This window comes from Liolophura sinensis, chromosome 1 (genome assembly GCF_032854445.1).
Source record: "Liolophura sinensis isolate JHLJ2023 chromosome 1, CUHK_Ljap_v2, whole genome shotgun sequence".
NCBI classification, from domain to species: domain Eukaryota; kingdom Metazoa; phylum Mollusca; class Polyplacophora; order Chitonida; family Chitonidae; genus Liolophura; species Liolophura sinensis.
In genome coordinates this window covers 37,348,616-37,370,579 of record NC_088295.1, presented here as the reverse complement: position 1 = coordinate 37,370,579, position 21,964 = coordinate 37,348,616, and the positions used below count along the sequence as shown (strand labels likewise).

General features: G+C 39.3%; 2 protein-coding genes across 2 annotated transcripts; both read right to left on the bottom strand.

The window, feature by feature from the left end:
* Nucleotides 1-1,373: 1,373 nt before the first annotated feature.
* Nucleotides 1,374-5,720, bottom strand: LOC135473678 (brorin-like). Its single transcript, XM_064753547.1, has 4 exons — nucleotides 5,409-5,720; nucleotides 4,437-4,751; nucleotides 3,489-3,803; nucleotides 1,374-2,370 (listed from the first exon to the last, which is right to left on the bottom strand). Exons 1-4 carry the CDS (start codon nucleotides 5,602-5,604, stop codon nucleotides 2,195-2,197), a joined length of 1,002 nt encoding a protein of 333 aa, XP_064609617.1. The 5' UTR covers nucleotides 5,605-5,720; the 3' UTR covers nucleotides 1,374-2,194.
* Nucleotides 5,721-14,360: 8,640 nt separating this feature from the next.
* LOC135473667 (toll-like receptor 4) lies at nucleotides 14,361-20,393 on the bottom strand. Its single transcript, XM_064753535.1, has 2 exons — nucleotides 20,041-20,393; nucleotides 14,361-18,995 (listed from the first exon to the last, which is right to left on the bottom strand). Exon 2 carries the CDS (start codon nucleotides 18,986-18,988, stop codon nucleotides 16,220-16,222), a length of 2,769 nt encoding a protein of 922 aa, XP_064609605.1. The 5' UTR covers nucleotides 18,989-18,995; nucleotides 20,041-20,393; the 3' UTR covers nucleotides 14,361-16,219.
* Between the last annotated feature and the right edge of the window lie 1,571 nt (nucleotides 20,394-21,964).

The following is a 21,964-nucleotide window of genomic DNA, read 5'->3' as shown; positions in this document are numbered from 1 at the left end:
TGTCAGAACTGTTATTCGTGCCCGTGGTGGTCACAACAGATACTGACATTCCACTCAAGTGGGAGACTCATTGTGAGTGTCTTACCTCAAGTTGATGGCCTTGTTGTCTAGATATGGACCCTTCCTTAATCTGTGTAAAAAAATATTTGCAAAATAGCAATTCCTTATTTAGTTATGCATAATTGAAAAGACTGCATCACCTCCGCAAAAAACCGGGTTATGCGTTTCTTTTTTTGGATAGTATATTATAATATGATTAATATAATCTAATAATATTATAGCATAGTATTATTAATTAATATTAATATTAGATTAGTTCTTATGAAGATTTAATCTTTCATTTCGTGCAGGATAAGAGTGTGCATCAGACCGTATTTTGAAAAAATATTTAAAAGGTTCCTAGAAATTTGAGGGGGATTTTCTATATGAAGTAATGGAAGTTAACTTGTCAAGTGAAATTATTGTAAATACATGTAATTTGTTACTATTTATGCATTTACAAGAATAATCAGGATAAAACTCTAACTGAGGTAAATTGAAAAAAATTTGTATTTCACCAGCCTACGTGTGACTATTTCACAACTGTCATACTGTCGTCGCTGGTCTGGTTTTTCTCTTTATGCTGCTCGTCTTAATTAGAATGTACTGATCAATATCAAGGATCTTTGAATGTTGGAATAAGGGCAGGGTGTGGGCAAGTTTGTGTAATGAAGTGATGATGCCAACTGCCCGCTTTTGCAAAATATACAAGAAAGTTGGGTAGGTTCTATGATGTTACAGAGCATTAGCACTGGAAAGATATGGTAAAATGAGGAAGAAATAGAGTACTAGCAGTGTTTTTGTGTGAATTGAGTTCTTTATATATTTTATAATTCATGCGTTATGAGAAAATTTATTGAAAATATATCGATGGCAAATTTTCGCTGACGACAACGCTAAGGAACTTGAATTCAGATTCTAATTCTATCTAATAGTTAGCCAATTTTTCTTCGGGAAATATGAAGGGGTGCTTTCTTGTATGTTTTAATGATCACACGTTAGGTTTTTATTAATATTAATTTATTGTACTAATAAGTTTATTGTAGTTTTCACACATGACACAGGTACACCCCGTGTGCATGGACACTCTACATAAACATCGTTTAACCCCATACTCACACAGTTTAGTGAGTGTGTGGAAAAGTAATGACAAGTGGCTCTTCAATTGTGAAGTGGCATCCACTTTCACGCGTGTAAATAGGAACTGTCATTTTTTCACAAGCAGTGATACTTATAGTGAAAATGAAATGAATGAGTGCATTTTGTGAACATTCCCACAACAGATTCATAGTGATCTACGTAAATTCCTCAAGAAAGGGTCTCACAAAACCATGTTAACTGATACAGGTTTTCTTTATTAATTTTTGTATTTAAATATGATAGAAATAAGCAAATAAAATGTATTGATTGCACATGGCTTTCACTTTTACCGCGTCAGACTGTTGTTAGCCATCACAAGGGCGATACACAAGCAGTCCTGTCTTGCCTGTGAAATAAATACTTAATGACAACAGCAAATACAGTTTATTACCTTCATGAACAAGGGAGCTTAACAACCACATAAATTACTTGATAATCAGAAAAATGCCCTCGAACTGCACACGAAAAACAATGGTTTAGAGAACACAGTATTGCTTATTCGTATTTTGCCATTCTGCCACTTCAACACACAACCAAAGTATACCAGCGTAGAGCCATCGACCTGTACTCAATAAAATATGAAATTTTTAAACACAATTTCATATATCCAATTATATAAGTATTCATTCTGTCAAACGGCTAAGTATAAATAACAGGTAGACTATTCAGTTTCTCTTGTCTTTATAGTCAGCGCTTATGACACACTCCACAATCCTTCATCAGGTCAGCTCATAGCTACACAAAAAAATGGAAAATTACTTAAGAAGCAGCATAATTTTAAGTATCTGATTTCTTAGGTCAGAGGTGTATCGGAAATGACACTAAATTATTTGAAAATGCAGTCGGAATGCAAATGTACAGAACACACAGAAAGACATATATAAGCCTACTCGAGTTTTTGTTTGTTATTCTACTGCTCCCTGGCATCTTAAATAAATCCTACTTATATAGACCAATAATACCATAAAATTTAGCAAGAAAGGATAGTTTTTTACAGTTGCAACTGTATAACAATTTATTTAAGACTGGATGCTTTCTTTATTTTCTTGGAGGGATCAACACACTCGGCCTGCACAGCGGAGGATTCCCAGCCAAATCCATAATGATGATCCGGACATCGGCAAATCGTGCCGTTCCGCTTGAACTCTTCCCCAGCCGGGACAATCTCCTCACCATAGTAACAGTTTGGACCTAAACAATAACACAAAAGCGCATTAGTGCCACAAAAAATTATTTTTTGTTTAAAATAATTTCTTCCCAGCGTTGGCACGAACATTCGGTTGGGAAACATCGCTTCCTTTTCAAACTCAGAAGTTTTCCTATATACGTTGCAGGTAGCAAATCAAAAAGCAATGGTAGGTAATACAGAACAGTTTTTAGATTAAAAGAATTTTATATACATGTATACTTTGCTCCAATATACTGGCATCTCATCTCAACTGAGATGTTAACGTACAAATCGGGTCTTGGAGCCCGCTTAAATTTTGCCATATTGATACTTTTGTTAAGTTATATTAGTCCTTACACTGAGGCTCTTACCCACGACTATTACGTTAATGGTGTTAAAATGTTTTCAGTTTAAATTTAGCTACATTATGCCCTAGCCTTTATCTTGTTAACTAAACAAGCGTTGTTCTTTAAAGAATGCATGTGTTCTAACCGTCATTCCCCAAAGAATTTCAAATATAGAATACAGAAACATTTGAAATAAAACTGTTCTATACAAGTTATAAAGACTTCATAAGCGCTCATGACTAAGGTCTAGAAGAACAGAAAGTGGCCTAATTCTTGATGCGAGAAAATAATGGCATATGTGTCCGATTATGTACTGCCTCTTGACGCCTGTTATATCTGTAAATTTAATCTTAATTTTATGGCATCTCTACATATATTTACTGACACCACAGTAGGAAATTTTTAAAGTGATGACATCTAGCTATCTAGTTGTAGCCATCTAAGATTTCCTGTCATTACCTACTCGGTCAGTTAACGTCCCTGTATATAGAATACACATAGGTGTATATTTCCCCGTTCCTCTGATACATCTTGTCTTATGTCCTTGGTGACAATAAGCTGTTAGCAGTTTACGTGGTCTTTCATGACGTTCTTTGGAATATCTTGTCTTCCACTAATGTGACACACAAACTGAGCATGTAGAGAAATCGTCGGCAGTTATTTGCCACTTGTGAAGGGTTCAAGTTGTTTTGGTCATTCGGTTTCCTGAGCGCCAGCATCAGAGACAAATATGTATGTATACAGTGTTAAATACCAGTCAATCAGTCAGTCAATCAATCAACAAAACATCTTACCATTAGGACACCTGGGACAACACTGATCTGGCTCTCTCACAGAGTCTACACACATGGGCATGGCGCAGTCAGCAATGGCACAGAAAGCTTCTCCTCCTTCTGGTGGACAATGACACCACTCACACGGCGAGGGTTTGAAGTCTCCCGGAGGATAGAGTTTACCATCGTAATGGAGACAGCCGTCTGGTCGACACACGGCTTGCTGGTGAAGCTGTCCGTTACCAGACCACGGGTCAGGACATCTACATACCTTACCATCAATCTTCACATCTTTCTCAGCAGGAATGATCTTTTCACCCACAAAACAGTTAGGGCCTGAAATTTAACAGAGGACATGAGAACAATTTGCCAAGCAATGAGGGCGTTTAGGATGTGTGGCGTTTGCTTCACATTATGCGAATATCCTTAGATACCCTTTCTTTCTTTCAACAATGTTTTCATACGCCTATGTCACATATCCACCGATACGGTATCACCATACAGGCCGCAAGTTACCGTGGCTATCCTGTGGCCACCTTGGAATTCCTTCCTCACTGTAAGACGCATCTGGTGATATTGGCGCAGAATTCAAATATCCCGATGTGACCTCGAAATATTCACTGTCCTTAAGCCTATAAACGCGTCATAGAGCGATTGTCACGGCACAGCATGTGTGCAGATGCCGTACGATTTGGAACAGATTTTTGGATCCCTCAAACTGCACAGCTCCTATACTATTTCCATGATTATCGTACCAGTATCATACGATGCCCTTGCGATTCTCTTCCAAGTCCCGTACGGCTTTCAATCACAGCCAACTGTTAATCACTGTTACTCGAAGTTCTACTTTTCTGCGACTCGAAACCTCCAGGTCTTTCAAGATTCATCCATCTACACGCTAAACGTTGCTCATGATCGCAAGTCGTTTTTCGCCCGGGTTAAGTCAGTACATACAGAAAAACATCTTACCATTAGGACACGTGGGACAACACTGATCTGGCTCTCTCACAGAGTCTACACACATGGGCATGGCACAGGCAGCAATGGCACAGAAAGCTTCTCCTCCTTCTGGTGGACAATGACACCACTCACACGGCGAGGGTTTGAAGTCTCCCGGAGGATAGAGTTTACCATCGTAATGGAGACAGCCGTCTGGTCGACACACGGCTTGCTGGTGAAGGTGTCCGTCATAGGACCATGGGTCGGGACATCTACATACCATACCATCTATTTTCACATCTTTCTCAGCAGGAATTATCTTTTCTCCCACATAGCAGTTAGGGCCTGGAATATATGAAAAAAGTCACGGTACATGTAGTATGTAGGGAAGACCATTTAGGAAATCTCGTGCTTCATATTATGTAAATAACTTTGACAACAATTAATCGTTTGAGCTTTAGTGTTGATAACTGTCTTGTCTGACTGAAATCTTTACACTTTAAATATTTGTGGCAATCAAAATAGGCAGACTCCTACTGATATTGTACACTCGTCGTCCTTATCATATCCGAATCCCATGCACGCTTGGCAAAGACCATAAAAGCTCCGAATATCTTACATGCACAAAGGAAAACACGCGGGAACTACGCGGGAGTCTCGCATATCATTCAGACGACAGTTTCGAACATTTTGTTTTTCTCTCGTAACACGTGCAGGTGAAAATTTGCCATATGAACGTACTATTTCTTTCACTGATCATGCGCTTATGCTAGGAGCTGTACATACATACGTTCGCAAGTGTCCGTTTTTATCCATGCATACGTGTCACTACTTTACACCACTAGCTTTTTAGGGTTTTACGTTATATTTGAGAAAATTTCACTCACATAATGAAGACTTTGTCCAATGACTGACAAATGTCCACATACGGCCGATGGCTTTGTGCCTTTAGCCACTCGACCAAGCGGGTTATTTAATCGTTACATCAAAAATACATCTTACCGTTTGGACACGTGGGACAACACTGATTTGGATCTCTTACAAAGTCCACACATGGGGTTATGAAACAGTCGGCGATGGCACAGAAAGCTTCTCCTCCTCCTTCCGGGCAGTGACAAAACTCACAAGGTGACGGTTGAAATTCTCCAACAGGGGTAGAGGTTACCATCGTAATGCAGGACACCCGTCTGGTCGACATTCAGCCTCCTGGTGGAGGTGCCCGTTACCAGACCATGGGTCAGGACATCTGCATACCATACCGTCAATCTTCACATCTTCCTCAGCAGGAATTATTGTTTCTCCTACGTAACAGTTATTACCTGAATTTGACAACCACTGAGCATAAACTTTTGTGTTATCAACTTGTTATCCACCAAAAAGAGTTATCTACATTATTTGAATAACACCACCTAGAAAAGCTACTTTAATTTATTGACCGCTTGTTTGATAGCCTGTGGCCTCTTCGTCTTTTCAACACTATCTCCGTCATTTTCAACATTATTTCGGCCTTTTTCAACAGTATCCTTGTCATTTTCAACATTATTTTGGTCGGTTTTAACATTATCTTTTTTAAAAATATCTCCATCGTTTTTAGGATTATTTTGTTTTTTCAACAATATCATTTTGGCAATATTACAGCCAAATTGTGACAAGCCGACATTAAGAACGATTGGATACTAAGGATATATACAGATCTCCTTTAATGTAATAGCTAATTGTGTATGGCTTTATCGCTGAAGGTGAAAAACGTCCTACTGTATCGCGTGACCTGACAGAAATGTTAGGAAACTATTTTCCATGAGCGGCCGAAACAAGTTTCCGAAAAATAAAACAATTTTATTTAGAATAAACGAACAATGGAGAAAGTTGACGATCTACGCCTTTGTGAACTTTAGACTATAGACTAGACCCAGAAAAATGCCGAGGCAGGTGAACAGTTTGTTCAAAGGGAACATGAAGTCTGCCATTACATATACATGGACAATATGACATAGGACACTGTTATCACAAAACATATGTAAAAATTCTATAAAGCTTTGAAAGCCGATGAATCAAAGTTCAGCAATGGGGATATGGCACTGACGAACAATTCACCCAGAGTAGCCATGTTGTAGAAGCTTTTGTGAAGTTTGCCCGTCACTAGCGCTGAAAGGGTCACGTGATAATTGGCTGTCACGTGAAAAATCTATTAGCTCTCGATGAAGTTTAATTGAAGTTTATGTCGACTGTGTCCTCCATAGTAGCAAAATCTTTCTAACCCAGATGGCATTCAGATGAAAAATTGCCAGAGCAGATCCGGCTATCTTATGCGGGTACAAAATCCTCCACGACTTCCTGCGTCAAATTGTCTGGAAACTTGAAAGAAATAACTCCAGGGTTTTCGACGACCTGTTTTTTCACAACCGCATGCAGAGCAGCAAACCATTTCGTAGAGAAATCGAACATGTTTGTCGTAGCTTTTTTGGCACTAAACTAAATGGCGAAGGTCTGACAGCTCGCAACGGTTGGACTTGTATGACGTAATTCGGCAGACACTGCCAAGTCTTGGCCGAAAAAATGCATAAAACCAGCCTCATTATTTAGTGATTTTAAGTGCCATATTACTTTGATTAATGTATCCTTCTAAATAATTTTTTAACTCTATTTAAAAGTATATACTTGGGTAGCTAATTATGAGTAAATGATAAATCTGGACACTAACCCTTTAAATTTCATTTCTTGTAATAGAGACTTTCATCTAATTTACTTCATTTCGTGTTTCAGCCTTACCATTTGGACAGGTTGGACAGCACTGTCCTGGTTCTGTGGTGAAATCGACACATGCTGGCAACATGCATGACATCATAGCACACATGGCCTCACCGCCCGTTTCTGGGCAGTGGCAAAAGGCACATGGTGACGGAGTGAAGTCCTGTCCCCGCAGGGTAATATTCCCCATCCCAAAAACAGTCCTGTTGAGGCGTTGTTGTGTCGGGTGGAGTCGTTGTTGTGTCGGGTGGAGTCGTTGTTGTGTCGGGTGGAGTCGTTGTTGTGTCTTGGTGAGGCGGTATTGTGTCGTGCCCAGGCGTTGTAGTTTGAGGTGGGGGTGTTGTTGTTTGAATCACTGCCGCTTGGGCTAGACGGCCCAAAAGCGCCAACAACACCAAATCTTTCACGCCAACCATTCTTCCCCTCCGACTTTCATCGTTGCAATAACTCGAATGTATATTAACTTCCTTAATATATGCAAACGTATCCTTGTCAAGGTCACTGATACACTGGCAAGACAATAGTTTCGTAACAGCTGGTTGTCCAGCTGTTCACAGTTTTGAATTTCGCTGATTTAAAAGAACGATGTTGATCAATAAACAACGCCATGTCCTGAGCTTACCCGCCCACATCTTCTGAAAGATCGAATGATGACGTCTTAGAACTATGGATTTACCGTAAGCTGCAAGGAAAACAGATACCACCATGGCTTTGTTGAAACATCTTTTTGAACAAGGTTTCGAACTTCACACTTGGATTTATGGGCTTATTTCATAAATTCTTGTTCTCAGAGAAAAGAGAGAAATAGGTTATCTTTTCTGAATCAATCTCATTTATTGCATGTAATGTGACCCATTATGAGTGGATTGTTTGTTGTATTAAATAAGCAACAGGCGTAAAATACAACTACAGGAATTTAAGCGCAGGCCTATTGTGTAAATTACGATCAATCTTCAGCCGCCAGGAATTCAAATTTTAGGTGCTTATTTGTTCAACCATGGAGCGAAAAAGGAACATGGAAAAATTTGGACATCGCAAAATGAACTAGGGAGTTAAATGGCATCCAAGGAATACAGAATGTCATTTTTTCTCAGGGATTAATACTAATAACTCTATAATTTTTTAACAAATAGGGGATTTCCAGTTTATGTTGATATTTCTTTTAAATGTTATAATTATTTGTTTATTTATCTGATTGGTGTTTTAAGCCGTTCTCAAGAATATTTCACTTAAACGACGGTGTTATGGTGGATAACAGGCACAGTCTGGGAGAAACCCACGACCGTCCGCAGGTTGCTGGTAGACCTTCCCAAGTATTACGGAAGAGGTAGCCAGCATAAGCTGGACTTGAGCTCACAGGCACTGCATTGATGAGAGGTTCCTGGGTTGGTGTGCATTTCGAAATTTTCATTCAAACTTAACTGTCAGCCAGTCGTGAGTTCAGAGTTGTTAAGCATCCACCAAATCTAGAATGCTCTTGGTACTGGCACAGCGGCTTGAATCATGACTTGGTCATACGTCAGATGCGTCATATACATGTGTATAGAGACTATGCATCATATATATGGGTGTAGAAACTATGCATCGTATGCATGGGTATAGAGACTAGGCACTATATACATGGGTATAGAAACTCTGCGTCATATGCATGGGAGTATAAACTATGCATCATATATATGGGTGTAGAAACTATGCATCGTATGCATGGGTATAGAGACTAGGCACCATATACATGGGTATAGAAACTCTGCGTCATATGCATGGGAGTATAAACTATGCATCATATATATGGGTGTAGAAACTATGCACTATATATACGGGTGTCGAGACCATGTACATGGGTATAGAAAGTATGCATCATATCCATGGGTATAGAGACTATACATCATATCCATGGGTATAGAGACTATACATCATATCCATGGGTATAGAGACTATACATCATATCCATGGGTATAGAGACTATACATCATATCCATGGGTATAGAGACTATACATCATATCCATGGGTATACTGACTGCACCATATACATGGGTTCAGAGACTACGCATCGTATACATGGTTATAGAAGCTATACGTCATGTGCATGGGTATAGAGACTATGCACCGTACACATGGTTATAGAGACTATGCACCATATAAATGACAAAACGAAAAGGATAATATATACACGTGTGTGGCACTGTCGGGTAGTGAGCAACAATTGCCACATTTAAACTCAAACTACGGTTTGATTTCTCTGACTTCTAGGCACACGCTCTAACCATTTGGCCACCAGAAGCGTGTTGATAATATTAATCTCAATGTTGTTGACAATATTTAGCGAAGATTAGCGTCTAGCGATATTAAAGGTGACCTGGATAACCTACAGTAAGTGGCTTAAAAGAATCAATGGATCAGCAGACTATATCACAGATAACCTCATGAGCAGACATGTACGGCAGACATGTAGCCTATGACAAAGGCATTCATAAACCTTGATTTGATAAAGAATGCTGGAACCAATTTTAAAAAAGCAGAAAAAAATCAAACTTAGAAAAATCTAGCAAAAATATAAACAACATCTCAAAACAAGTTGATTTATATACGCAGAGGCATATTCACATAGGTACATCGAGGTAAATGGAAGTTCACTGTCCCAAACCATAATTGATGCTTATAATGCTTATTTTTATTTTTGTTTAAAACAACACTTATGAACGTTCCTCTTGTGGCCAGTTTTTTTGGATGAAGGAAATTGGGATGCACAGACGAGGAAGTTCCAAGTTCCAGTTATTGTCTTTTACTACATAATTACTTTTAAGAGAGAAACGTTGTGTCAAATGCCGCTGAACGAAATGTAATGCTGAATCAGTCAAGGTGCAATTAATTCCCAGAAAAACAGTAAAGGTGCTGTTATGTGCACGACTTCCGTCAGTTTCTAAATTTAGCTTGCCACTGTTTACATACGCTGAGTTCGGCGCCTGCTGTCTGCCTCTGCCTTAGAATGTTCCAGAATGCGCTCAGTTCGGTGCCTGTTTGTTGACATCGAGTGTTCAGGAATTTTCTTATTCTAGACAATTCCACCAGGCTATATAAGACCTATGAAAGCAGGTCAAAGGAGAGAAAGGGGAATTATTGAGAGTTTGGATGCTTTCGCTGTGTATTACTTTAGTAGGCCTTTTGTGCTGAATTTTGGTGTCTTTATAGCCTCTGGCTTTGTTATATCCTATCTCCACCGAGCGATTGTTCAGTCCGAGCTTGTATATTTGATTCGTGCTCTTGTGTACACAGTGCTTATAAGTACATGGACCCTGTCTGTGGAATTTTGTGTATATTTCGTCATACACTCAGTTATACTGTGGATTTTCCCTCTTGTGAATTTGCCTCTGAGCATTTATGCCTGTTTGGTATATATTGTGGAATATATGCGTCCGTTTGGACTTGACACCGTAAGTATTTGTATAGATACTGCTATCCTATCTTGTTAAACTTAAGTACTTTAGTATTTGTATAAGTCTTATTATCTGTTCTTGTTAAAGCTAATAAATTGTTGTAAAATAAAATCTGCTGGTTTTGGTTACATTTTTGTGCGGCTAAACTGTCGTGTATTTCGAACAAGCCATCTCTTTATAATACAGACAGCTTGTGTCGTAACAGGTGCTTTGAAAAATGAAAATATTGCCAACGAATATAATATAAAAGGAGCGCTTTAAAGCCATACCTCTCAGATTATTCAGTCTTATTGTAGATTTAGATCCTATCCCCGAATTCTCACTTCTTAATAGTTTTTACTTGTCAGTGTCTGACCTACATTTTCAACTTTGTGTACGTTATAGCCTGCACTGTAATTCAGTGGAGCGTTCTCGAGGCTTCGTTGTTTTGAGTTTAGCGTCATTGTAAACAGAGTGTATTTTCTGGAAATATGTATTTGTGTTTTAAACATGTTTACGATCAAACCATCCTGAATTTTCTTTTACGTTAGTCTATACTCAAAAGCAATTATTTACTCAAATCCATCTGAGAGCAGTCATATTTACTGTTATCTACTGTGAAGGATTTTGCTCGGTTAGAAGATATCGGCTTTCACCCCTTTCGACATTCCTCGTTTGTACTCTCATTTTCTGTACAGAGCACTTTGTGAGCTTGTGTGTTCGCCACTTTCTATTTTCTGGAGACGTTATTTTGGAGCTTGTATCGCCCATTGTCTCTTTGTGCGATTACGTACATTTCATCCCAGTTTACCCTGAAAGTGACTTTGTGTATATTTGTATTGTTTTGTATATTATTGTTATTTGTATTATTTGTCTATTTTGTTCAAATATATGTATTGAACTTATTCAGGCGTCTTCGTGTTTCTTTCTTTGATCGTGTCCTAAGGCCTATCGCTGATCTCAAAGTTAAACAAGCCAATTGTTTCTCATCTTCACTCTCTGATAGTGGTACCCTTACAGTAATATAAAGTAAACCTACCTAAAAGTCTACTGAAGACTCGGAGAATTCTATGGAGTAAGCACGATACTTAGTTGCCTTGGTGAATTGACCGATCGACGGCTCGCCTCCCAAATTATCCCTAGTCAATCTGTAAGCGCGATAAAAATACCTTAAATGGTCCTGGGTTTTCCCCGGGCTAAGCCTGATTTCCTCAAACCGTAATGTGGGCCGCCGTGGTATAAGGAAAATATTAGGAGTACGGCTTAAAATACTAATGAAATAAATACATAAATAAAAGTACCTTAATCAAGAGAGACATCCTGTCTCACAAGCAGCGCTTGGTGGCGCAGGTTACAGTGTGAAGATTTATCAGACAAAACAGAGGAAATTGCTAATATCCGGGAATACCCTGTCAAAATATAAATACAAATGATGTTTTAGATTTTAAGAAAGAGCGTTTAAGATTAATTGTGTGAGTCATTTCTGCGATTTATACCCATTCGCGTATATGTTAATGACACAGTAATTGAGCTATGTGGGATAGATGGGGGTAGAACTGAACGTACATCCTTGTACATGTAACTGTCACATTTATACATACCGGCCCCGATAGCTCAGTTATTAGAGCGTCCACTTTTGGGACGGTAGATCCTGGGTGAATCCGGTGTTGGGTCACACCTAAGGTCTTAGGTACGGTCAGGATGGTGCAACCACTGGTTGACCCATATCAGTATAATAGCTCGTGCGTGGCGGCTTACTTGCCTTCGGTAAGTCGTCTCAGTGAAGAGCACTAGATTAAACAGCGACGGAAATCCGTCCTGCAACAAGAAGGCACATTACATGCCTCCTTCGTCGTCATATGACTGAAAAATTGTTAAGTACCACGTTAAACCCTAAGCACTCACTCACTTACATTTATCCACCGTTTAAAGTTATACATGTACATGTGTCCAGAGTTGTGCTAGGCCAAAGTATGTATTCATGGTGTCAATTTTGTTTATACAATGCTTTGCATTTAAGTATTTTTCAGAGATTCAATGTTAAATATAGTGATAAACTGAACTGAAACTACAGCATCACAGAAAAAGCAGAACTGGTTGACAGGTACACGCCCTAACACGTAACAAAATTATGTGAACAAAAATTCGATATAACGCTACAAATTTGTTAGAATCAACTATAGTCTATTTCTTTTGGAGAGTCGCCTATCTCCAGTAGCCTGTAAATTCAATCATACTCGCTACCAAAATTGCCTTTAGTCAGTGATACGTAACAACATAAGCTCTACGCATTGATATGTTTAAAGTTTACATTATTGCATGGAAAATGAAGTTAGAACACTTTTTCTAATTCATAATGTTGAAGTCCATAAGCTCGGTTTCGACGGTAAGAACCTATTGTCTCGAGTGACGTCATCATCATTAAAAACCAGTGGCATGCTGAAAATTTTAGCGGAGTTCAACGTCTTGACGGAGGGGCGACACCAGTTTCCTAAAGTGCTATCGATCTTACTGTTAACCCTGTCATATTATAAACTGTATTATATAACCTTAATAAATGAATATAATTTATCCGTTATAGTATATTATCTCACAGCAGTATGGTTTTAAATCTGGATGTTAAGAAATTTTGTTATTTATTTATTTGATTGTTTTACGCCGTACTTAAGAATATTTCACTTATACGACGGCGGCCAGTATTGTGGTGGGTGGAAACGAAACCCCCGACCATCCGCAGACCTTCCCACGTACGGCCGGAGAGGAAGAGGATATGAGCTGGGCTTGAGCTCACAGCGACCGCATTGGTGAGAGGCTTCTGGGTCACTTCGCTGCGCTAACGCGCTAACCCACTGAGCCACGGAGGTTCCCAATTTTGTTATAAAAAAAACAATGTAGTCTATTCGCTGAGAGTGTAGTGTAGGTTGTGTTTCTGCCTGGAGTTTGTCCTTACCTTTTGGAAAGATACTTTTCCAATGATGCTCACGCAGTGTTTCGCTTTCTTTTAAAACTATTTGGGCTTATATACCTACACACTATATGAATGAATGAATCAATGTATGCTTGGAATTTTTTCAGTCATATGACGACGAGGAATCAGTAAAGCATCATGCTGCAGACAGCAGACATGATATCCCAGCCATTCACATTATCCTGACAGCGGACTAATCAGTCCTGATAGTGGAAGTTCTAACTCCTTGCTCTAACCGTTCAGTGCTGAGCGCCAAGCGAGGCAGCAACAAGTACCAACAAGTCTTTGGTCTTACCAAGCCCGGGCTTGATCCCGGATATACCGACTTTAAGGATGACGCTCAAGCAATTAGGCCATCGAAGCGGTTACACACAATATAAGTACTCACACCGAATAACTCCTCGTCGATACATGACTGAAAATTATTAACCTCCACGTTAAACCCCAAGCATGCATGCATACATACATACATGCATACACACACACACACGTGCTACATACATACATGCATGCATCCATACATCCATCCATCCATACATACATACATACATACATACATACATACAGAAATTGCAAATTGCATAGCCTTTCAACATCTTGAAGCTAACCCAACGTATATAGTTTATGTTGTGTATCCTTGAGAATACTTTCATTCTGGATAAATATGACCCAGGGTAAAGAGAAAAGGTTGGGAAAATATTATGTACAGATTAAGTTGCAATCGTATAACTGAAGTATAACTGTTGAAGTTGGAATGACTTTTAATCAATTTTTATATCAGTTTTTATTTTTTTTTATTTTTATATATTAACTTATCTGTCAGTTAAGAACTACAAAACACTTGCGAGTAAAATCCCAGGCAGGTTATCCTTTTAAAAATGTATAGACACCAAGGTAAATTAAGATATACTTTACAATCTGAAAACGAAAGCCGAAGTCGAATAAACATATTCCGTCAAAATACATGATATTGTGCTTTCCATAGATAAAACATGTAGCTAATCTTACAGCGCCAGTGTATGAATAACTTTTACTCGATTACTGCCGACAAGGGGACAATACTCTGCATTATTTGTCTATCTCCTAATTGTGGAAAATCATTTTAAAAAAATTACTGATTTCGTGTGTCACCAGGAAAATGTAATGATCTGTTCATTTACCACAGGCCAACGTTTCATCCAAATCCGTGTAAATTTTTGAGTAAAGTTGCTGACAGACTAACGGACCAAGAGGCAGATAAAACACATAACTTTTGGTTGAGGTAACAAACATGCGACCGAGGTCAGGTTTTTGTAGGCCTAACCCCGTTATACCGACAGAGGCAACCGAGCAGACTCCAGGAAAAACATCAGTTCCGGTTAACCACAAATAAATTCAGTGGTTATCGAGCAACTTAGATGCACTTGGCTCAAGTGTTCAATTTGATACTGAGGTTCAGTCCGTGTTTTCTGTATCGCTATTTTTTATCACTTCTGTATACCTCTGAACCTGATGTTATGAAAGTGCGCGAAGTGCGAGTGCAACTCAGTGTCGTGTATTTTGTGGGTATTGTGTGCAACTGGACAAAGTTAATTGTCCGTACGTCCCAGGAAACAAACGCCCTTTTTTACTCCCTTTACAATCTGTTAAAAGAAAGCCATCATGTTTGCACAATTCTGGTTATACTTCTGTCTCATTGTTTACGCGTAGTTAGGTCTAGTGGTCACAGAGTTTCCCCAGGGTTCTGCCTGCTTTCTTTCCACCAAAATGCTGTCCGCAGTCGCATAAGTGAAATATTCTCGAGCACGGCGTAAACACCCTCCCCCAACAAAAATTTTAAAATTTAATGCAGGTAAGACTTTGTAACAAGAGAACCTGTGCTCCCCTTGGCCGATTTCACGAACGTTCAGCTGTTGGGGTTTCATTTCTTCCAATTCCCAAAACCCAGCAGGAGTGTGGAAAAGTACACTTATATGAATCATTGGGGCAGCCTGTACAAAAACATGTGAAAGTATACATGTATACATATATACAGGAAAATAAAAATTGTGTCCATAGTACCACTGTCTCCATTCTTTTGAATAAGAGTATGATGAGAGCGTGGAGAAAATCAGGGCTGAAATAACACGGCCTATAGAGCTAAGGCTAGCACAATGTATTTTTTGGGCGTGGGTTAATATCCGTCAATTTGAAGTTGCCATACACGTAACTATAAATAATGGGCAAGTTTAACAGCTTTAACAATTTCAAGGGTATATATAAAAAATAAAAAGTACATTGTCATAATATATAATGGGGAACCATACTCACTTTACTTAATCACCATGTAACGGCGCAAGGTAACAGTTGCCTGCGTGCAATCAATAGCAGTCTAATATATCAAACAATCATAAGAATTAAAATATATAAGTTCAAAAAAGCACCGCCACTAAGGTAAGAAGGACATTGAGAAATATTCCTATGAAAACTTAAGGAGATTTAATGGCCACACTACAGTTGCCGGTATTTTAAGACTTTATGAAATATCAAGTCAGCTTTAAATTCTACTACCAACATCATTTTTATTTTAATACAATCCAAATGACTCTTCCGTCGAGTTAATAGCGATCATAACTCATACAAATCTTTTGAATCGCCTGGCCTAAGAAGACCATAAATGTGGCCTGCTTGTGTGACGCAATGTTTCAGCTGTGCTTTAATTAATTCAGTTTGATTTAATAGCCGACACAAGTCTTTCCCAGAAGAGTGCCTCGCCGTATCTGTTGTTTGTCATCTTGATGTACGTCTGCTTATGAATTACGTCTATGAGCTCCGAGGTTAGCTGCTTAGAGGGTATTTCCTCCATCAGAACAACCAGCAAGAGTTGTCTTCCCGTGTAAATTCCTTCCATCCGCGCCATATTCAATTCGTACATGCACCACTTGCTTTTGAGAAACTCGCAAGATAAGAAGACGACTGTTTTCCTACTGTTCTGTATGGCGTGTAGAATGTTGTCCGTTATGTAAAGCCCAGGAACAAAGTCCCTCTTATCAATGCATAACCTAAGACCTGTTTCCGTCTCCAAACGTGGAATCACCTGCTCACGAATGAAAGCTCGAGAAGAGTCTTCATACGAAACAAAGGCGTCAAAGCCATACGGATTGTCTTCAGTACTATCAAGGCGCTGGTATCCAGTTCTCTTTCTCCAGTTAGAAGCCATATAGCACAGGTATCGGATTTTCCATCGCTGTTGATGGATGACTTTCACTATTAAGGCTATAACAACTAAAGACAAACCCACAGATAATACACCAGTTAATAATGTGTAAGATCGACAGTTCCGTTGAAGCAGGCTAAATATTGACTTACTGGCCGTAAGAGACATAGCTGTTCCGTTTGTGAAAGTACAGAAAGTAGAAGAAAAGTTTTGGAATCGGACTTTGGTTTCTGTTAGCCAGCCAAAGAAATACTGGTTGTCGCAGTTGCACTGGATAGGGTTATTTCGAATGTCAACCTCGACATTAGACAACTTCTGAATCTCATCCAGATCTCGACAAAGCGACGACGGGAGCGCACGGAGTTTGTTTCCAGACAAATCCAGAGACTTTAATTTGACCAGGCCAGATATGTTCACATTAAAATCTGTCAGGTAGTTTTGTGACAACTGCAAGGTAGTGAGGTTGGTCATTCTAGCGAAAAGGTTATAGCCTAAGTCTTCAAGTTGGTTATCCCTCATATCTAGATGCCTCAGGCCAGTTAAATTATAAAACGTTCTGCCATTTGCAAAACTCTTGCCCAATTTGTTCCTTCCAATGAGAAGCGTGCTCAGACCCGTGAAGTAAGCGAAGAAATAATCCGATACACTGACGCAGTCATTTCCGCTCAGATCGAGGTAAAGGACCCTTTGTGCGCCTTTAATAGGACCTTCCCATTTCGTCAGCTGGTTGTCTGCAAAGTTCACGTATGTCAGAGAGCAGTTGGCGACTTCTAGAGCCGGAACTGTAAACTTTAGTTTATAAGTGTGGCTCGAGTTCAACAACCATAATTTTGGTGGGAGGTTAAAAACTGGTAACATTCGCTCCTCAGAATAAATCTGCATATCCTGTTTGTCCATGGAATTAGATTTGGTCGCATTATAGGCCGTGTTAACTTTTCCCCAAGCGGTATTGTCCTTAAGGATGTCAGGTTGTGAAATAACACTTTGGAAGGCATCCGCATACAAATCTCTAGTGCTATCCATGTTCGTCCCGTAAACCTCTTGGTTGCTCGCATCAGCCTGCTCTAAATTAATCAATCGCAGACAATGAAATACCTGTTGCTTATAGGTTTGTATGTTGTTCCAAGAAACGCGGATGACCTTCAGGGACAGCGGCAATCCCAAAATGGGCTCTAGTCCCATTATTTGCCCGATGGAGTTGTTTTCCGCATGGAGTTCCTCTAGCTTGGTATGGGTAAGATACTGCACGTCTTCTTTGGTTATAATCGTCATAGACGGAGGTGCATGAATTCGTTGCATCACTATTTTGCGTATTGAGGAATTCTGTAAACCATATGTACTTAATGCTAAACCTTTAATCTCCAAATACTCATTGTAGCTGTAGTCAATGGTGTCTATGTATGGGAGATAACTCAAGGCTTTTTTATGAATCCAAGATAGATTACAATGATTTAAGTACAAATTTTTCAGGGTAATGTTCTTAAAATTTAAAAACGTGTTTTTGTATAATGTTGTAAATGAAGCTGTATGAGACAGATCCAATGTTCGTAGCGACACCATTTTCTTAACGCCTACTCCAAATGTGGTGTTGGACAGGCCACTGATTAGAAGTGTATCTAGGGAGGTTAATTTGCCCAGCGCAACATCCGGGTATTCACTTTCAGACGTAAAAGATATCAATTTTGATTTTATGTTTAAATACGTTAGGTTTGTTATATTAGTGAAGACGTCGGCAGCAAATGTTGTCTTTGACATATTCAACAAATTCTCGTTTATCAGTAGCGTTTTGAGACGCCGTAAACCATCGAAGATGCCAGACCCCAGTTGGGAGATATAATTATGGGAGAGGTCCAGTGTTTCCACATTAACGCAATTCCGGAATGCCCCTGCAGGGATATGGCGCAAACCGTTGTGGTTGAGAATTAGTTTGGTAGCACCTCCTGGAATACCATGCGGAACCGAGGTTAAATTTCGGTGAGAGCAATTCACCAAGAAAACATGGGCAGACTTCAAACATTCACATGGAAAAGGAAGAGTCAAATTACAGTTGTTTTCTGTAATGATACTCAGTCCGAGCGTTCCGCTCTGAACTCCCTTCATTGGTACCGTAGTTGTCTGATCGTTGGTTCGAAATAGCTGTCCGTCAGTTACAGTGCTGGCTAAGCCACACATGAACAAGTTCATTATCAGCAAGAAAGGTGTCACCGCAGTCGGAAGCATTGCAAATGTTCTTTTACAGAGGTAGAACGTTGAGTAGCCTGTCCATGTCCACGACATCTTTTCACTGTATAGATAGGAAAATAAAACAAAGTAAACTACCTTGCCGGTAAGCGTATGGACAAAATCGTTTTCTTACAATACTATCTCATTATTTTTCCCCATTTCCCTGTACCTCAAATAAAACCAGCATCGATGGACAACGCATGTGAAAATTAACTTTTCAGATGTTAAATTATTTTGATATATTTATACCTTTTATTTGAGTAAGAGGAGTGAATGGGTTAGTGCTTAGGGTTTAACGTTGTACTTAACAATTTTTCAGCCATATGACGATGAAGGAGTCCTTTGAGTGCATGTAGTGTGCCTCCTTGTTGCAGGACCGCTGTTTTATCTAGTGCTGTTTCACTGAGACGTCTTACCGAAGACAAGTAAGATGCCCCACTCGAGCCATCATACTGATACGGGTCAACCAGTTGTCCTATTTTAAGGCCTCAGGTGTGACCCGACTCAGGATTGACCCTGGATCTACCGTCCCCAAACGCTCTGCCAACTGAGCCATTGAGGCGGTCGAGGAAAGTATGACGACAACCTGAAATTCTATTGACAATGTAGAAGAGCAAAGAGGCGTGGGGATGTATAATTCTAATGTCCCACTATAAATACATTTAAACACATACTACCTTCTTTCCCGTTCTACGATTTACCTAGCTAATATAAAAGCAATTTGAATGCAAGACACTTACCTGTATGACATAACCATCCATTGCAGATTACCGCTTCCTACACTTTGAAGTTGGGTAAAAATCCAGCAGAATTGCAACCAATTCCTAGATTTAAGAGAATGTCCGTGATGCCAACAATTCCCCATGGCAGAATATATATTTACGTTATGCTTATAGATAGGGTATTATGTTTGTTTATTTATTTATTTACGCCCTGTTAAAGAGATTTCCATTCACACGACGGCGGCCAGGATTATGGTGATAGGAAACGGAATACAGTATTATAACTCTCTTATTTCATACACAGAAGGACGGGTAGTTAAAGGTATAACGGAACTGGGCATTCGACAACGGACCATTGACAAAGTAGACAGTAAGTATGCTTACCGTTGAATAATAACACCTGTTTTGAATAAATGTACGTCTTTCGTGCGCCGTCTTTTCAGTTCTAGTTATTCACCGCAACTTCAGACAAACAATCCCATGTACTGTATACAATATACACTCTACTTTTGCAAGCGGGATGGCTGTTTTCATATGTCATTACTTCAGTTAGGGTCGATGCTTCCGTGTTGTCTTCCGACGAAACGAGTTTAAAAGCGAAACAAACGCTCTTGTGTGCCTCTCCTTCCCTGTATTTCTAAGCAATCTAGCTCTGAATCAGCTTTGTGTTTCGTCAGTAGTTTTGTTTACATACTGTTGAATGCATCCGGCTGTTTGTTTGCGTGATGCATGATGGTATGATGTTGGCCAGCTTGTATAAAACCGGATCTTAAATACAGGGAACACGGGCTGATAACAGGATCTGGGCGGCTAGCTCTCATTATATGTAGGCCTATGCAATACGTGTGATACTCGAATGACCAACGTTTATGTACATGTATACTCGTGAAACTAAGTTCTTTGTTTTTCAGTCCTTAAGTGGATGGCTAGGAAAAGTTCTTATATAAACATTAGGCCTATATAGGCCTTCATTGTAATAAGGTATATTGTTAAATGTACTGTCTAGAATTACTTGAAATGTGCTGTCATCACGTTTAATACATACATATTTAGGCATATGGAACAACGCAGAGGGACACTTAAAAATAATCTGTTAGTTTATTATCTGAGTAATGCTAGGATGTGCTCTGTAATTACAACACAATACTTTTCGTCATAAACTCCTGTACAGGATATGAGTGCTATATTTAACAGAATAATCTGCAGCAGTGACAGAATACATTCTATCATCACTCAGATAACACACTTTCTGTTCAATTTAAAGAAATATTTTTAGAGCACCAGGGATTCGAGACTCATCGTCCACCAGCAGAATGAAGGTTTATGCAGTAATATAACATAAAAGTTGTCTGATGATAACCTCCGCTATTTCGGTGGGGTCTTTCGGGAGATCTGTCAGAAATCAACCCGGCGAATGAAATTGTTTTCCAAAGGAATGCGTCAAATCATCTTTCCTCCACTCAAAATATCGTTGCCAGTCTTGTTTCATTGAAATAGTCTTATGTACACCGTCAAACACCAAGGAAACAAACATGTGAATTATTCGCACAACAATACATTTAAAGCCAGCTAACATTAAAGCCAGTAACGGCGTAATTAGGTTTCTGAAGACTGAAATGGGTTGGAAACAAGCGAGAGACATATAAGCTGCGAGTCCTTTCCACTCTCTTTATTTATTTATTTGATTGGTGTTTTACGCCGTGCTCAAGAATATTTTACTTATACGACACAGCATGATGGTGAGAAGAGCCCAGGGGAAACCCACGACCATTCGCATGTACGGCCGGGGAGGAGACCAGTATGACTTGCATGGACTTGAACTCCATGAGAAGCTCCTGGGCCATTTGCGCCACGCTGACACGCTGACCAGATTGGCCACGGAGGCTCCCTTTCCGCTTGTGTTCGGAACGGAATGGAAACCTTAGTTCCGGAAAATGACCCCTAAGACTCCGTCGTCACAGTACGTCTTACAGTTTCCAATTATGCGCTTGTGTCACATTTCTACAAGCTATTTTTCATCACGTTTATGTAACATGTACGAAACAGCTTTTCCAAGTTTTTCAGGAACATTTTCAAAACCATGGTGCATTTTAATTGTTCTTATCAATTATTTTCTGTTACATTTTGAAGCTTTAATTAATAGCTTTCGATTTTGTTACTGTAATAAACTAACAGAAGGGCGAAGGCGTATACTTTATATGTATTTAAGTTATGTTATTATGACTGCTTTAATTGTTACTATTCGTGTCATATTTCTTACCAGGATCAATACTGTCATAAGCGGAAGTCAGGCAATCTGGGCTAGATT